General features: G+C 43.2%; 1 protein-coding gene across 5 annotated transcripts in view; it reads right to left on the bottom strand.

The window, feature by feature from the left end:
• Nucleotides 1-18,600, bottom strand: part of LOC139420362 (collagen, type XI, alpha 1a) — an 87,269-nt gene that overhangs the window by 44,174 nt on the left and 24,495 nt on the right. The window contains exons 5-20 of one of the 5 annotated variants that reach the window (XM_071170379.1): nt 18,086-18,211; nt 15,687-15,797; nt 14,776-14,886; nt 11,069-11,362; nt 9,609-9,662; nt 9,340-9,381; nt 8,965-9,027; nt 6,521-6,595; nt 6,202-6,285; nt 5,465-5,521; nt 4,474-4,527; nt 3,057-3,110; nt 2,654-2,707; nt 2,438-2,491; nt 724-777; nt 579-623 (exon numbers count right to left, since the gene is read on the bottom strand). In XM_071170379.1, coding sequence (XP_071026480.1) covers nt 579-623; nt 724-777; nt 2,438-2,491; nt 2,654-2,707; nt 3,057-3,110; nt 4,474-4,527; nt 5,465-5,521; nt 6,202-6,285; nt 6,521-6,595; nt 8,965-9,027; nt 9,340-9,381; nt 9,609-9,662; nt 11,069-11,362; nt 14,776-14,886; nt 15,687-15,797; nt 18,086-18,211 — 1,332 coding nt within the window. Of the gene's footprint in view, nt 1-578; nt 624-723; nt 778-2,437; nt 2,492-2,653; nt 2,708-3,056; nt 3,111-4,473; nt 4,528-5,464; nt 5,522-6,201; nt 6,286-6,520; nt 6,596-8,964; nt 9,028-9,339; nt 9,382-9,608; nt 9,663-11,068; nt 11,363-14,775; nt 14,887-15,162; nt 15,355-15,686; nt 15,798-18,085; nt 18,212-18,600 lie in introns of all 5 variants that reach the window. The other 4 variants (XM_071170381.1, XM_071170382.1, XM_071170380.1 and 1 more) reach the window with 4 other exon arrangements.

The raw sequence follows: 18,600 nt of genomic DNA, 5'->3' as shown, positions 1-18,600 counted from the left end.
TAAATGAAAATAGTTCACTCAAGCCATTTACCCTTGTAAAAAATATTAAATGTTCCTGTCTGGGGGCATTCCCTCTTTCACCTGAGCCTGCTTTCCCCCGTGAGCTCACAGTTCCTTCATGATACTGTATCTGGAATGCTCCAGTGAGATAGAGAACCGCTGCCTATGGTCTACCTATTGTCCCTTCTCCACTTGCCTCACTAGTTCCACCCCGCCTAGACCAGATAACATTTGCGTTTGAGACGTCTCAGTCTGGGGCACCCAATAAGTAGACCAGAGCCCCCCCATCAGAAAAAATGAGGGGGTGGGATGTCTCGCTTTCTCTACTGTCTCTGGGTCACAGAAAACAATGTTTAAGTCATCTGTGGAACAAATGCTCCATTAAGAAAACACTGCACCCTAACGGACTAATATGATTCATACATGAAATAACTGATACAGAAGTAGTCGAGCTGTCAACCAGAGGAGATAGTAGGTCATAACAGGGTGGTTGAATACTTGTATTACTCCAATACCGTTGTTACACTGTAGAGTCCTATTTATCAAACCTAATAGCAATTCAGTGGACGCTTTCTTACACTCTCTCCAGCCAATCCCCTTGGCCCGATCTCTCCATCCTCGCCCTGCACAGAGAGGAAAAACAGTTAGTTTACACAGTAAGGACGGAGGGATGTAAATGAAGAAGAGGAGTGGGAGGATGATGAAGGGGGAGAGGATACTCACTCTCTGTCCATCCTCTCCAGGGGCTCCAGGTGGTCCCAGTGGTCCTGTCTCCCCCTATGGGAGAGAGGGGGGTATAGAGGGGGAGAAAGAGAGAGAGAGAGAGAGAGAGAGAGAGAGAGAGAGAGAGAGAGAGAGAGAGAGAGAGAGAGAGAGAGAGAGAGAGAGAGATGTGTGCTATTATTATTATAAAAGAGGATTGGGCCAGGCCAGCTGTAGACTTGAAGCCGCTCACAACCTCTTATTTACTTCAGACTGGCTGTGCTGGCTGGCTGGCTGGCTGACTGGCTGACTGGCTGACTGGCTGACTGACTCTGTTGTTACCTTGATGTTACCCAGGCCAGGATTAGGAACCGCACGCCCAGGCTGGAAATATCTGAGGCCTCCTAATATCTGTCCTCGTCTCTGTCCCTTCTCTCTGTTTCTCTACCTCTCTGCAGCCCAAGCTCCTATTTAGCCTGGTGGGGGACTTGTGTGGCTTGCCTCTTCTAAGTGCCCTTCAAGCAGACAGTACAGAACAGGACTGGCACTGGGAGTTCTGTATATGCACGTGTATCATTGTAGCATGACCGAGATCTTCAACATGCTGCCTGGCTATGTGTCTGGTGAGTAACTCTATGGAAGAGATCGATATAAGAGGATCAATGTGTCCAAGCTATTGGTCCGACTAAAGTCTAAATAATGCTAACTTTATTTAGTGATTTTTAAATGACCACTTCAAAGCCATTCAGATTAGCTCTACAATAATACAATAAATATATATCATTCAGCATTTCATTTCCTGAATGAAGGACTTAGCTGATTGTACAATATCGCACACACAAAAACTCAAGACAGATTATTCAGTAGTAACACCCACAAGCTAACGTCACCAAAAATGTCAAAGACGTTTTATAACTTCCAAAAAACCCTGGTATTTCCAAAATCCCCTGTTCAGAGTCTAATAGCGTTGGCATTTTGTGTTAAGCCAATTTGGTTTTATCAAATAGGGCAACAGTGTTTTTACCCATAAGCCTATAAACGTCCAAGGCCATTTGTTTCTCAGACCAACACTAGTCTATTGTTCAATGATAGTCAACCAGTATGTATCCCCTTGATCACCTGCTGTACTAAATCTCACTGTAATTTACCTCAGATCCTCTGGAATGAGTGATAATACTAGACGTAAAAGACCCGTGTTTTTGGAACATACTGTGTCGTTGGCCATACCACGACCCATATTCTCTCTCTTTCACTATTTGTTCAAGCGGGTGGACGGACGGGTTGAAGAGCGAAGGTGACTTCAAATCAGACCCTCAATCGAAGTGAACCAGTAAAGGTACTGAAAGTCATGTTTTGTAGAGGGAGAGAACAGGGAGATCCTGATCATTTGATGTCTGCTTCATGGGTCATTTCCCTGAGATAGTATGCAGGCTCTCAACTGCCTAAGGTACAGATGTAGGATCTTAATTTGAGGCAGTTTGCTACAGCAGGAAAATAATCCTGCAGCAAAAATACATTTTCATTGTTATGTGGATTATAATTCATGGACATTTTTGTAGGGGGTGATACATTTTTTCGGAAAATGTCAAACTTCAAAAGCCTTTTTAAACCTCAAATACAGTTTTAGTTGTCCTGTACCAGGGTGATCAAATCAAGATCCTACATCTGTATTCCCATTAAGGAAGAGGTGAACATGCAGGAGCTTGTGACTTTGTGGTGACGTTACTATACTCACCCTGTGTCCCTTCTCACCAGGCAGACCGGGAAGGCCATCAAAGCCTCTGTCACCCTGTGGAGAAACAATGTGACAATGACCACAGAGTCCAAAGACGACACAGACATCATCCTGCATAGGTTTACAACACAGTATTGTGATCAAAACAGAGCAGTCACACTTGACAGAGACAAGTGACTAGGGAAAAGTGACTAGTAGACCGAGGTCCTCGTGTACCTTAGAGCCTGACTCTCCAGGCATTCCTCGGGCCCCATCGGCTCCGCCACGACCCTACAAGAGAGAGAGAGAGAGAGAAAGAGATAGGCTGAACATGGTAGCATCAAGACCAATCAGGCCATGACATCTACCTGGAAATACAGCTACAGACAATTATGTGTCCACTGCCAGGTTGTCTTTTTTGGTCATTTTAACTGGATTTTAGCACATATCAGACATCTGTTTTTGATTCATTCATTCATCTGTTTTTGAAACCTCTCAGATCTCACACGGCACACACACACACACACACACACACACACACACACACACACACACACACACACACACACACACACACACACACACACACACACACACACACACACACAAGCGCTAGATGAGGGTCACTCAGTTCACTTACCCTCTTGCCAGATTTGCCTATTTGTCCTGCAGACCCTTGGACTCCCCTGGGGCCCTGTGAATAACAAGTGATGTAGTGAGGTATTGGTAAATGTAGTGAGGTACTGACAACTGTAGTGAGGTACTGGTAACTGTAGTGAGGTACTGGTAACTGTAGTGAGGTATTCGTAAATGTAGAGAGGTACTGGTAACTGTAGGGAGGTACTGGTAACTGTAGTGAGGTATTGGTAACTGTAGTGAGGTACTGGTAACTGGAGTGAGGTAATGGTAACTCTAGTGAGGTTTGGGATACTGTAGTGAGGTATAGGTAATTGTAAAGAGGTATTGGTAACTGTGGTGAGGTATGGGTAACTGTATTGAGGTATTGGTAACTGTAGTGAGGTATGGGTAACTGTAGTGAGGTATTAGTAACTGTAGTGAGGTATGGGTAACTGTAGTGAGGTATTGGTAAATGTAGAGAGGTACTGGTAACTGTAGTGAGGTACTGGTAACTGTAGTGAGGTGTTGGTAAATGTAAAGAGGTACTGGTAACTGTAGTGAGGTACTGGTAACTGTAGTGAGGTACTGGTAACTGTAGTGAGGTATGGGTAACTGTAGTGAGGTATGGGTAACTGTAGTGAGGTATGGGTAACTGTAGTGAGGTATGGGTAACTGTAGTGAGGTATTGGTAAATGTAGAGAGGTACTGGTAACTGTAGTGAGGTACTGGTAACTGTAGTGAGGTATTGGTAAATGTAGAGAGGTACTGGTAACTGTAGTGAGGTACTGGTAACTGTAGTGAGGTACTGGTAACTGTAGTGAGGTACTGGTAACTGTAGTGAGGTATTAGTAACTGTAGTGAGGTATGGGTAACTGTAGTGAGGTATGGGTAACTGTAGTGAGGTATGGGTAACTTTAGTGAGGTATAGGTAACTGTAGTGAGGTATGGGTAACTGTAGTGAGGTATGGGTAACTGTAGTGAGGTATGGGTAACTGTAGTGATGTATGGGTAACTGTAGTGAGGTATGGGTAACTGTAGTGAGGTATGGGTAACTGTAGTGAGGTACTGGTAACTGTAGTGAGGTATGGGTAACTTTAGTGAGGTATAGGTAACTGTAGTGAGGTATGGGTAACTGTAGTGATGTATGGGTAACTGTAGTGAGGTATGGGTAACTGTAGTGAGGTATGGGTAACTGTAGTGAGGTACTGGTAACTGTAGTGAGGTATGGGTAACTTTAGTGAGGTATAGGTAACTGTAGTGATGTATGGGTAACTGTAGTGAGGTATGGGTAACTGTAGTGAGGTATGGGTAACTGTAGTGAGGTATAGGTAACTGTAGTGAGGTATGGGTAACTGTAGTGAGGTATGGGTAACTGTAGTGAGGTATGGGTAACTGTAGTGAGGTATGGGTAGTCTACAGGTATATGTTTATCCTCTCACCTGAGGACCAGGATCTCCACTATCACCTTTAAGTCCAGCAGAACCAGGAACACCCTGAGATAGAGATGGACCAGTGAGAAACATGGACACAAACCTTAAGTCAGTCTTATGGCTTGATCATAACTCCACACAGCCAGTAAGGTGAATATGTGTTTCACACAAGGAAACAGCAGATGGCGACATTTAGCTGTTAGTTGATGCCTCTTGTGTTGTTTGAACAGATTAATTGACATGTATTGAAGAAAAAAAGAAAGGTTTATCAAAACAATGTTACAAAACCATTGTATAGAATTATATTCCAGGCAAAGTAATAACTCTTCATCTTCATCTGTTTTTAAAAGGATTTAGATAGGATGACTAAATGTGTGAGTATCTTAAATCAGGTTACATCTTGAACATCTCCATGTGTCAGCTATCTAGTCAGCACCAAACATGTATTATTCAACAGAGATGAATGTGTATGACAAAAACAAAATATATATAATATATGTGAATTTCCTTTTGGGGCTCTAGAACTGAATTGAGTTTTTTTGGGGCATATACTTAAGTCTAAAATGGTGGGGTTCTATTGCAGGGCTAGGTAGAACTTTTGAAGCACCTTACCGGTCTCCACGACTGAAACATTCCCAACTAGTGATTTAATAATTACAGCCAAGTTTTAAGAACTATCATGAACTTTGTGGTTTTAAAGGGGAAACCCTAAGGTAGACCTATCAAATGAACACAAAGGGAAATGCACTAGAATTATAAAAAGAAGCTTCAACCCTCTAATCTGGTTCATGTTTCATCTCCACTCAGGGACCTATATAGCTGGTTAATAGCTCATAGGAAGGATGAAAAATAGCGGTGAATTGTAACATAATACTTGGTAGGTTTCTGACAGGGCAGTCGATGACCTGTGTTCACCATTCCTTACATGAGGTGGAAAGACTTAGCAAGAGGGACGTGTTTGGCTGTGTGTGTTATGACGGGTGGAAGAACTGAAAATTACCACTGGACCGGATCTTCCTGTGAGACCCATTGGACCTGAGGGACCTCTCATGGCGAGCTGTGGGGTAGATGGCGGGAGGGTGGAGGGGGGTGGAGAAGGGAAGGGATGACAAATCACCAGTCAGAACGAGACACCCTACATATGCCACAGCGCCCCACAGACATCCTAACAACCTAACTCAAACACTCTCTTATAGCCCACTACTGCTCTTCCTCTGTGGTGTCATGGGTTTACCGTAAGTGAAACATGATGACGCAATGGCCTACACTTGTACAAGACCCAATCCTTTCCTTCTCTCTCTCTCTTTCCTCAGTCACCTGTTGGTCTGTTGGGATGGCCCACCCGTGGGTCATGAACTCCTGTAGTATTTTTAAATGCCTCCTGCATCTGTCCAAACAGGCTGTGGTCCTGCCTGTGGCCTGCTCAGCACCTCTCTCAGGGCCCCCCACCACTCCACTCCCCCCTTACCATGAACCACAGCTGTGAGAAGACACACACTTATAACGAGCAAGATAGCTGAAATGCCAATGAGGTTCTCTTTTTAATAAAAAAATGTTTTAATTTCAAGAGAGATAGCTGCGCCAGTTTTACCCCCTCAAAGGCTACACTGGAGCCGCTTGGCCTCCTTTGGCCCACTTCAGCCCTGGTGTACTGTTAGGCCTGCTTTGGCCCCCTTCGGCCTGCTGCAGCCATGGCATTCGGCCCTCTTTGGCCAATTACGGCCCTGGTGTACTCACTCTAGCCTGGGATAGGATGGCCTGGGCTTGGGCCTCCTGAGCAGACACCACGGGTCCCTTCTCTCCGTCCCCTCCAAAACGGAACTGTCACACAGAGAAACACAGGCCTTACAAAACAACGAACATCTAAATATCAATCAAGGATATGCACCAAGAAAGACAACATATGGATCATGATCAAGCAAGACAATCAATCAATGCATTTATTTTTGACCTTTTTACATCAGCAGTTGTCGTAAAGTGCTTTACAGTTGCCAATACATTTAAATACTGGTAGATATTAGTGTTTGTTGGATTGTATGTCAGGTCTGGTACTTACTGGCAGCATCAGCATGGTACCAGGAGGACCTGGTAAACCGTCAGCTCCTGCCAGACCAGCCCGCCCTGCGGGACCCTTGGAAAAGGAGTCACAGAGAGGAGGTGATAAATCTGAATGAACAACCATCAGGATGGAAAGATGCCATGCTAGAACATGCCCAGAGAGGGGGGGGGGAGGGGGAGAGAGAAGGGAGAGAGAGAGGGAAAGAGAGAGGGAGGGAGGGAGGGAGGGAGGGAGGGAGGGAGGGAGGGAGGGAGGGAGGGAGGGAGGGAGGGAGGGAGGGAGGGAGGGGCAGAGAAACATACACCCTATGTTCACCACTCAAATGGAAAATAAGATCATCCTCATCATTCTCATCCATCCATCATTACAACAACAGAAAGATAAGGAGAGGAGAGGAGAATAGCCTCACTACCAGGTGGCTGGAAGTGACTGTACTCAGCTGGAATATCTAGGAATGTACTGTAATAACTACTTTACCATATGTACTTGAGTAAAGTATCAGAGCAGAGGACTCTACAGCAGCCCAGGTGATTATCCTGTCCTTTCGGCCTGACCCATTTCCTTCACTTACACTGACCACAGAGTGGTGTCACGTTGGGTGGAAGGACATTTGCAGCTGGACAAAGAAGTACTAATTTATGGTACACATGGCAAGTGTGTACTTAGTCTAGTTATGTGAGGTGTTTTAGGGAGGTTGGTTAGAGGTGTATGGTATTACGCCCTGCTCAGGGGCAGAGTAGAACATAATCTGAATACGAATCCTCTTTGGTTCAGGAATTGTGATTATTAGGCAAAATGAGTATGCATCAATATGAAATGATCATGTTGAGCTGTAAATATAACTATACACACACATAGGGATAGGCCAACACAAACACACACAGTAAATGGCAGAGGTGTGTTTGCCCAGGGACGGTTGGCAACATTAGCATGCCTCTCCATTCCCTCCTCACACAACCAGAATAACCTGGCCTCTCTGTGAGCCATGGCTCTGTCCTCTCTCCAAAACCAATAGCCACTTGCGTGCCTGGCTGTGTGTGTGTGTGTGTGTGTGTGTGTGTGTGTGTGTGTGTGTGTGTGTGTGTGTGTGTGTGTGTGTGTGTGTGTGTGCGTGCGTGTGCGTGTGCGCGTGCATGTGTGTGTGTGTGTGTGTGTGTGTGTGTGTGTGATCGATTGTAGCCATTCCAAGAAAAACAAAACAATTTTTTAAAATGATTTTATGTTAATTTTATACGGTTGATTACAATGTTCACTAATAGCTGGTCTGAGCACGTAACTTTATCTTACTATTCCAAATCATCTGGTTCTGTAGGAATTGAGGAAATCAAAGTGTTGTGACCTTAACCAAGTGCCTTAACCGTCAGTCTGTGGTGTGTTAAGAAAGGAAGCCATTTCTAAGTATTCTGCCACAGCTTAATGCTGATTACGAGTGTCTGTCTATAACAGGCTATAACACTCATTAAAGCATCTCAGAGTAGAAGTGCTGATCTATGACCAGGTCCCCCTTGTCCATGTAATCATATTCATTAGGATCTAAAAGGCAAAGCTGATTCTAGATCAGCAATCCTACTCTGAGATCATTTATACAGGCCCTGAAAACACAATATGATGACTTTATACATGGAATCGGCTGTACTGTTGGAGCTAATGAAAACAAGACTTTAACCATCTGTGGGTTTCCCCTCCTCTCCACCCTACAGTCATCCTTTCATCTCTCTCTGTCTCCCTAGTTCTCCATCCAGCTGCACATGCCTTCCCTCTTCTCCCTTGCTATTTCATCCCCCGCTCTCTCTCCCTCTCTCTCCCTCTCTCTAATTTAATGTTTTTCAACTGTCTCTTCAGTCTCTGTTAATGTGTGTATATATTCTACAGTAATTTCACTGTAGACCGTTTGTAGTCATTGTCAAACATAAAAACTACAACCACTAGTTGACTTAAACTGCCCTCAGATGGAGACCGTCCTATGTGACGGGACCACACAGATTGACCATGACAAGACAAGGGAAACAAACCTCCCTTGTAAAACTACTGTGTTGCTTCCTGACTGAGCCCCAGGAAGCAACACAGTTGACGACAGACCTGACATGGGAATTCCCCACTTCACTCCTCCATCTTTCTTCCTCTCCATCTCTCCCTCTGCACTTTCTTTCTCCCAGAGGTAGCATAAACACACACATTCACACATGCTTACACAGAGAGAGAGCGCGAGAGTGAGAATTAAAAAGAGAGCGAGAGAGAGGGAGGGATAGAAAGAAAGAAATAGAGCCAGAGAGTGTGAAATAGATATATATATATATATATATATATATATATATATATATATATATATATATATATATATATATATAGAGAGAGAGAGAGAGAGAGAGAGAGAGAGAGAGAGAGAGAGAGAGAGAGAGAGATTAAGATAGAACGAGGAGTATACAGGAACAGAGACTCACCCTGTCACCAGGATCTCCAGCAACACCAGGGGGTCCATGCAGACCTGAGGGGCCTGGTAGACCCTACAGAAACACAACCCAGTCAAAACAAGGCACGGCAATGTTGTTACATAAGCCCGAATCCTGAATTGAGATAGATCCCTATACATTGAGGCTGACTCACAAATCATGTACAGTGTGCTACTTAATAGAACATTTTCATTGAGGTTTGAGTAAAGATCTGTCCCATTCTTTTGACATCCTAAATGACACCATAGTTCACTACATTAAACCAGAGCCCTATTGCCCTGGTCAAAAGTAGTACACTATAAAGGGAACAGGGGATCATTATGGACGTTCCCATAGCCTTAGGATGAATAGATATGTGTTACTCACAGCTGGGCCTGCAGGTCCAGGAGGTCCTTCAATCAGCATGCCCTAGAAGTGATGGACAGACAACATGAATTAATAAACGGGACAGCAAGGAGAAACACAAACATGGGGCAGCAATTACCACAGCACTTACACAGCACTACACAGCACTACACAGCATGGAGGAGCACATTCATTAATAACCAAACAGTTATTTCAACTTCCTGTATGACACAATTTGTTTGGGTACACGTATTCCCTCAACACCGTCAGTGTTGTGTTTAGGGTCTTACAGGTTCGATCACAGCGGGTTCGCCCTTCTCTCCTTTCTCCCCACCACCAGCCACCTGTGAAGATAGGGAGGACACCTGTATGAGCTTCGTCATATGGAGCTACAGTCACTGGATCAATGACAAGCGGGGTTGGGCGGAATGATGGGGTGAGAAGAATGAAAGAGGCAATTCCACGAGCAAAGAACATGATCTTATCGACGTGCGGCGTATAGGAATATGATATTTGTTACTAGAGTATAATGCTAAGGACAAAAGTGTAACAATCGTGTCAATCCAGTATCATATTCTTATATGGACACACCCGATTTAATAGAGTGATGTGTGATGAGCTAGTCAACAACTACAGTAATGAAGGAATGAAGAGCAGAGAGAGAGAAAGACAGAAGCAGGTAGAACATGTTAGTCTCAATAAAGGAGGATGGATCAACATGCGTGAAATGGAAAGCAGTGTCATTGCATTCATATGGATCACATGGGACCGTGTGTTAGGATGACTGGAGGAAACATACAGGGAATCAACACCAATGACTTGGTTTTAACATATAACATGAGTGACAAGGCAAGTATACTGAGTAGAAGTCTCCTGCCATGAGAGCTTCGGCCTGACGGTCTCAGACACTAACGGCCATGGGCTCTATGATTTCCTGTCTCGAAGACATTAAAACAGACATAACTCAAAATGGAAATGTGGAGAGGAAGTGGTAGAATTCACTGTCTTATGGTTATTTACTTCTGTGGTAGGTAGTTTGGGCGGTGGATTCTACAATTTTGTGTTCTCCACTGAGCTAGTCACACATACTGCTCAGTAAGAAGCCCGTTTCGTTTCTGTACTTGGTGTCTGTTTAGTTGGTGAACTCGGCAGGGTCTAAGCAGGGTGTGTGTGAGCTGAGAGTGGGTAGAAGAGGTTATGTGTGTGTGTGTGTGTGTGTGTGTGTGTGTGTGTGTGTGTGTGTGTGTGTGTGTGTGTGTGTGTGTGTGTGTTTGTGTGTGTGTGTGTGTGTGTGTGTGTGTGTGTGTGTGTGTGTGTGTGTAAAGACATACAGTTGGCTCTGTGGTAGGGGGTAATTGCCGTTCCCTCAGACCTAGGCTGTGTTGAAGTTAAGTCGAAGGCAAGCTGCTACCTAAAAGTGTCATGCACTTTCCTTCTCCCTATCGGACCAACCCCTAAAATGTCTAGCCCATCCAGACAGTGGGACAGCGCAGGCAGACAAACGCATTCACAGACTGGGAAGGAAGGTGAGGTGTATGATTCAAGCTAACACAGCCTCCACACACACAAACAGCATGACAATGACAGACAAACTCCCCATGCCAAGACAAACTAGAGCCACAATGCTTCTGAAGGGAGAGAGTTGTGATTTCCATAACCACAGCCCGTGGGCCGGGTTGGGGCCCCACGGCGCACACCCCTGGTTCATGCACACACCCCTCAGTCGGGGGGCAAGGGGTGCCATACTTACTGCAGTCTGGGTGAATTCCTCCGTTTCCGCGGGAACCCCCAGCCCCACCTCTTCTTCAACAGTATCCATGTGGTTGGGTAGCTCAGCGGCCACATTTCCATACTCATCATACACCCCATACTCATACTGCTTATTGTCCAACACCCCCCCTAGGTCATATTCCTTAAAGTCATACTCGTCCACTCCGGGGTCCACACTGTCCAGGCCAGCCTCGGGGGCACCGGTGGGCTCCTGACTCAGTGGGGCGGCTCCAGTGACAACATAGTCACCAGCAACAATCTCCTCCTCGACAGCCTTATGTTACCCAAGCAGCGGAGCGTTGAGGGGATGAGGGAGGTGGATGGGTGAGCAACGGAGGGAACAGGGTTGTTAGTCAAGCAGTCATAGGTAGGTAGAGGAGACTACTGTCTATGTAAAGCCTTAGCAGGTCAAAATGAAACGAGCAGGGTGATCCATGGAGAAGACTATGGTAATGTGGTAACACCTTATTTAAGTCCCATTTACCCTTGTGGAAATCTAGATGTTTTGTTGGTGAGATATTGATTTAACTTTATGATAGTGTGCAATTATTGTCTAGCCATATACGGTTACTCTGCAAGTCATTACGTTGAGGACTAGTCTCTTACAGTGAAACAAACTGGTGTCTGTTACTCCGTAATGTTGATGCACTGTACGTGTGTCATGCAACAGATATTATCATCGTCCAGTAATGACTTCAGGCCTAAAACAAGAAGGGACAAATAAAGTGTTACCTTGATGACTTAAAAAAAAAGCATTATCAATTTAGATGATCGAATTTACATCAATCAGTCAGGTCTAAGACAGACTTTAGGTTATTTCAGTCTTTAGGTTATTTCAGTCTTTAGGTTGTTTCAGTCTTTAGTTTATTTCAGTCTTTAGGTTATTTCAGTCTTTAGTTTATTTCAGTCTTTAGGTTATTTCAGTCTTTAGGTTATTTCAGTCTTTAGGTTGTTTCAGTCGTTAGGTTATTTCAGTCTAGGTTATTTCAGTCTTTAGGTTATTTCAGTCTTTAGGTTGTTTCAGTCTTTAGGTTGTTTCAGTCTAGGTTATTTCAGTCTTTAGGTTATTTCAGTCTTTAGGTTGTTTCAGTCTTTAGGTTGTTTCAGTCTTTAGGTTATTTCAATCTTTAGGTTATTTCAGTCTTTAGGTTATTTCAGTCTTTAGGTTGTTTCAGTCTTTAGGTTATTTCAGTCTTTAGGTTATTTCAGTCTTTAGGTTGTTTCAGTCTTTAGGTTGTTTCAGTCTAGGTTATTTCAGTCTAGGTTATTTCAGTCTTTAGGTTATTTCAGTCTTTAGGTTATTTCAGTCTTTAGGTTATTTCAGTCTTTAGGTTGTTTCAGTCTTTAGGTTGTTTCAGTCTAGGTTATTTCAGTCTAGGTTATTTCAGTCTTTAGGTTATTTCAGTCTTTAGGTTGTTTCAGTCTTTAGGTTATTTCAGTCTTTAGGTTATTTCAGTCTTTAGGTTGTTTCAGTCTTTAGGTTATTTCAGTCTTTAGGTTATTTCAGCCTTTAGGTTATTTCAGTCTTTTTTGCACAAACATAATACATACCATCAGCATATCAATATATGTACAATGGTGAAAAAAGACTGAAATAGATGAAGTAAATCTGAAATGACACTACAAGCATATTTCATAAATGGTCAATCTACAATATAGCAATGTGCAAAAATGCAGAGTACATATGTGTACCAGGGATTTGATGGTCAATGCGGAGTACATAAGTGTACCAGGGATTTGATGTTCAATGCAGAGTACATGAGTGTACCAGGGATTTGATGTTCAATGCAGAGTACATAAGAGTACCAGGGATCTGATGTTCAATGCAGAGAACATAAGTGTACCAGGGATTTGATGTTCAATGCAGAGTACATAAGTGTACCAGGGATTTGATACTACATTTACTAGATGATGTGGATAGATACCAAATGTTTATCATGTGACTGTATTATTTATGACATACTCTGCATTTGGCAAAGCTCAACAACCACTCAACAGCACTGTCATAACGAGTGATCGTTGTGGATTTCGCTAAGGAAGCCAACAAAATGGATGTCATGACACAGGTATCTGAGCTGATAATATCAGACTAAATTTAGTGAGGGAGAACCAGATTTTGGCATGTAGGGGAGAACGGGAGGAAAGGTGATCCAGTGGGCCCAGCTTACTCCATTTTACCCTATGGTCAATTTAAATGATATGCAATCAAGGGCAAGATAACCCAGTGAAATCACATCCATGTGGAACATATTGCTACTGCCGTAACACAGTGCAACAAGTATCATAATCGGCTGTGAAGATTCCTCTGCTTGGTTGATCATAGTTCTATTGGTGCGATTGGGAGAACTATTCATCAAAAGCTGCGCAGCGGGCTGGCCATCTACGGCTGAGCAGAGGTGATTGCTGTGACACCCATATCTCACTGGAGACAGAACACAAACCCCATGTTTAACTCAGCAGAAACTTGATGGCTAGAAGGAGGGGCTTGGTTCTCCACAGAGAGAAATTTGCCCTTTTATGATTGGCCATTGCATACTGTCAATCATGGGTAAGGCTGCAAATCAAATCGTTTCACCTACCTACTGTACCATCAATCTCATACAGAAAAGTACACCACTCCTAAAAGTAAAAGGTACATTTTGTCCATGAAGTAAACACCAAATGTGACTTTGACGATTGGATTTAAGATTCTTTTGGTTTGTGATGCCTCTGAACGAAGACTGTGCTGCAGTGTATATGGAGAATCCCTTTGTTGGGCCTCTAAACTGACGACATATTGCTTCACTTACACCCTGGGGGGATTCTATTTCACAAAAGGCCTCTAGCAAAGTCTTAGAGCCACACAGACTAAAGAAAACAGTATGTATTTTCTTCTAATCAAAAACGATCAGGAAATATATTCCTATCTTATTTCTCCTTTCAGCTGTGACACAGTTCATTTCACAAATAGTTCTTATTGCTTGTCATATAACTGGCAGTGTGACTATACCAGAATAATATAAATGGCCAAAATACTGTATTTGGAATACCATTATAATACCATTATAATACCATTATAATACCATTACCATCTAATAGATCAATCTGTACTGAGGGAGGCAGATAACCGATTATTATTTCAATGTACAAAAATTATCCAGCAATTAATCAGCATCCTGTAAGATGACTGTTGATGAAGTGTAATGCACATGCATACATACATACATACATACATACATACAAGCATACATACATACATGCATGCATACATACATACATACATACATACATACATACATACATACATACAAGCATACATACATAGATACATATTAGATACGCATGAAACTGCAGCCTTAGCCAGAATTGAATTAAACAACAGAAAGCTACACATTATTTACATGGCAATCCACCGAGGCTACATTATAGGATGCAAAATAGACTTACAGGTCAGTGGATAGTACTAAGTAGATTGAATAAAGCCAGTAATGATATATTGTTATAGCTTTCTAATGCTTATCCTCTATCCGACAAAAAAACACAATGTTCAAAACAGAACAATTACATTTGAATTGTTTTGTCTTTGTCATTTCATACCAGATACTTCCTTTGGTAATACGTCTTCCTGGTTTCTTTTACTTCCCCAAAACTGCTCTTTCTTATAGTAACAAGTAAATAAAAAACGAAATATGAAATGTAAAAAGTTACCTCGTTTGGTCCACTGGTGGCAATGGGAGACTGAGTTTGAGTACCCTCTACAGTTCCGTAGTCAAGCTCACTGTCAGTATACTCAGTGTATTCTCCGTCTACATTGTTTAGCTGAAGTTGTGTCACATCGAAAAGGAAAGAAGAAGAAGAAGAAGAAGAAGAACATAGAAGCGGGTTAAAACAGAACGAGCACAACACAAGGTGTTATTCGCTTGGGCCTTTCCAGCTGGCTACAACTTTGCTGGGTCTAGAGAGGCAGTGTAGGAGGGGGGGGGGGGGGGGGGGGGGGTTAGGTATAGCTTTCAGTCTAGCATCACAGATTTTCCCCAGAAAACGTCAGAGGAAAGATCTGGATGTGATCTGATGTTTCTTCACTGGTACTGTTACCCCTAATACTCTGTATCGGTGTAGTTCCGGCGCGGTAGCTTGATAGCCATGATAGCCATTCATCTGTCTCTTCTTCTTAGCGACCGCTAACTTTTTAGCTGCAGATTTTTTAGAGGCCTGGAACTTTAGGGGCTTAGACTTAAGGGACTTTCGGGTCCTCTTCTTTTTCACGTAGACACTACGTTTCTTTCTCTGGAAGAAGGTTATGGTGATAGAAGAACAAGACAACACATAACAACATTGAGAAGTTGAAGAGCTGGGGTTGAAAATAAACAATGACACCAGAAATTGTGGGATATGTTTTCAACCTGAGCTACAAACTGAACATAAGACAAACATTCAAAGCTGGCATTCGCCGTGTGAGAGCAGAGGGCGGGTCTTGGAGCTATGAATACAAGTTTGATTGACACATCAAGGCATACATTAGAACAGTCAACCAGAGAGTTCGGAAAGGGAGGGAGGGCACATTAACTGACATTAAGACACCACAGGACAAATAAATGTCTTTTCAGTATTTCATTTACCTGAGGGTCACTACCCGCCTCATACTCGTCTGTTGGAACATTCTCTGTCTCTCCTTCTACTTCAGAGTAATCATAGAACTGAGTGTAATCTAAGTCATCAGCAGTAGTGTACTGAAGGGGGAGAGGGAGAGATGTTAGGATTAGCATGTTAGCATTAGCATTAGCATAACAGAGAACTCCTTTTTGTCCGAAAAAATATGATATACATATTACATGTCCGTTGTGGACATATTATGAATTAAAACTGTCACAAGTTACATTCATTAGATTGCATTATTCACAAAAAAAAGATGAATAATATTGTACAATGTAATAATTAGCGTGGCATATTGTAAGTCATCAAAATATTGTCTCCAACGATATGCTGTGTAGCTTTTCTGCCAATGAAAATCCATGGCTAACGCTTGTTTACAAAGCTGATGTGTAGCTGCACAGCATGAGACAATACTTTGCTATTATAGTAATATCATTTAGGAGCGATAGCTAGCTCTTAAACAATAAAAATGCACGGCAAGGTTAGGGTTAAGCATCAGTTGGCCATTGATCTTTAAAAGGATGGCTAACGCTCCAAACATGGAAATAACCACTAAGAACAGCAAATGATGGAAACCACGTGAGAGCTACAGATGTATAAACAGGTGGGGTGTGCAAAAGCTATTAAAAAGCGGAGGTGTACATCAGGGAAAGCCATGAGAACAACACCAGCTGCATGTAATATGGCAGGGCTTGGTTAATGGAGCTTTGCCGTCATAGCAGCGGTTTCAATTCCATCCTATAGCACCTACATCTGAAGCAGAGTAGATTAAAGAGTGGGATTTACTGAACGTGTAACTTCCTGATAGTTTTGATTTCCCTTTATTTCCCTGTGGTTATATGTGGTTACAATGAGGAGCTGCACGTGTGTCTGGCATGCTCTCGTTAACAGCATCCCCAGTGAACATAATAAAACACTATCATATGACTCAGAGGAAGTGGAAAGTGGAGAAGGGATTTATTAAATTAACAGAGGCAGTAAAACTCTCTCCTCATCCTGGTAGTTATAGGTGGGAAGACTGAACATGTTCAAGTGCGTAATCAATGACGAGCTACGTATACTGACATATACATTTGGAGTAAATTGTGTACTGAATATACATTACATTTTACATTATCTGATGAAACTCATTGTTTTGATAGCATTGTATATCAAACAGTCAGAGGTTTAACTTGACTGTTTGACATGGGGTTAAAATAATTGCATCCTTCACAGATGAATCAGGGTTAGGCCCCATCCAGCTGCATAGCTGACAATGGGACTGATGAGATGTCTTCCATGGGCTCATAGAAGAGAGAGAAAATAGAGAGAGAGACAGAGAGAGAGAGAGAGAGAGAGAGAGAGAGAGAGAGAGAGAGAGAGAGAGAGAGAGAGAGACAGACAGAGAGAGAGAGAGAGAGAGAGAGAGGAGACAGAGAGAGAGAGAGGGGGGAGACAAAGAAAGAGAGAGAGGGGGGGGAGACAGAGAAAGAGAGAGAGAGAGAGAGAGAGAGAGAGAGAGAGAGAGGCCACATGGAGAATCCCGTCCAGGCGAGTCGGCAGATTTACATCCTGGCACCGCTCAGACAAGACACCAAGAGCAAGGCACTCTGAGTAAATACTGGACCCTCAAGGAGACTGGGGGGGTCATTAATATGTACTGTCAGCAGACTGTTAGAGAGGTGTCCCTCCCTCTCCTGTGGTCTCCCCTATTGTTCTACTGTGGGTTTCTAAGTGTTTTTAATAGGTGTATTAATGACTCATGTATTTATCTGTGGATAACACAGATGTCATGTATCGCTTTACAGGACAGTGTTAAGGCACGTGGATGGCTGTGTTCTGTGTTCTGTCCCTGCGGTTTGGCTCTGGTGCTACGGTGGATCTGTGAAACGCATTAGATGAACGAGCCATAGAACTCTCCTCGCCAAAGTGGACACAGACCTCGTGGCATTTAAATCATTTCCACTGTGGTACAATTCAAAGAAAAAATACCTGTAAGGAAATTCAAGAGCAAGTACCTCAAGAGTGTTCTGAAAAGTTCATTAGGTGTTGTACTGAGATAAGACCCTCATGGCTGGAGGAGACTTCAATCCCCTCGCTCCTTCCTTTATTGACGTTAAAGGTAAAGGAAGTAAATACTATAGAAACACGGCAATTCATTGACACATCTAATGATGCTCTAAGACGGACTAGTGAGTCTTTGTATGTCCTGTGTGTCTAGGATCTAGGATCATGATTTGCTGCATAGGGTCCCATTAGGACCTCAAGAGCTGGCAGTGCCAGAATGGGTCCAGGTGCACTTTTTCACACTGGGGACCTGAAACTGGGACCCCCATAGTGGGCCACCCCCCCGCCCATCCCATCCTGTGGCCCTCAGCATACTGACCTCGTCCTCGGGCTGCTGGGCCTGCAGGGAGTGCCCGTGGGGAGTTTCACAGTCGGGGCTGTAGTGTTCACAGTAGTCATAAGCTGCTTTAGGATCAGCCACAATCAGCAGCTGCTGGATGTCACCCTGCAGAAAGACAACGAGGAAATGAAGAAGGGTTAGGTGTGGGAAAATCCTGTTTACCTCTAACCCTTCCAGTTGGTGAGAGTTAGCAGAGCAGACAAACACAGTATTGTATAGTATGTACCAGAATAACAATCAAAAACATGTCGATCTTTAGTCATTGATTTGATGAAAATTGATCCCTGTACTGTCGGAAAAAAACATGTTCACATCAGATAAAACAAGGTCATAGCAGGAAATACAGATGACAGACAGAACGTCATAACCATAACGTCAGATAACATTTCATCCCATCACCCCCCTATCGTCTGTGGCAGTGCAGTCTCAAAGTTCTCAGGCTAGCAAAGGGTAGTAAGGGAAATGGAATGTGATTCTAGCCAACTGGTTAAACA

Source organism: Oncorhynchus clarkii, chromosome 11 (assembly GCF_045791955.1).
Source record: "Oncorhynchus clarkii lewisi isolate Uvic-CL-2024 chromosome 11, UVic_Ocla_1.0, whole genome shotgun sequence".
Classification (NCBI taxonomy): domain Eukaryota; kingdom Metazoa; phylum Chordata; class Actinopteri; order Salmoniformes; family Salmonidae; genus Oncorhynchus; species Oncorhynchus clarkii.
The sequence above is the reverse complement of the archived record's forward strand: the minus strand, read 5'-3'. Positions and strand labels throughout refer to the sequence as shown.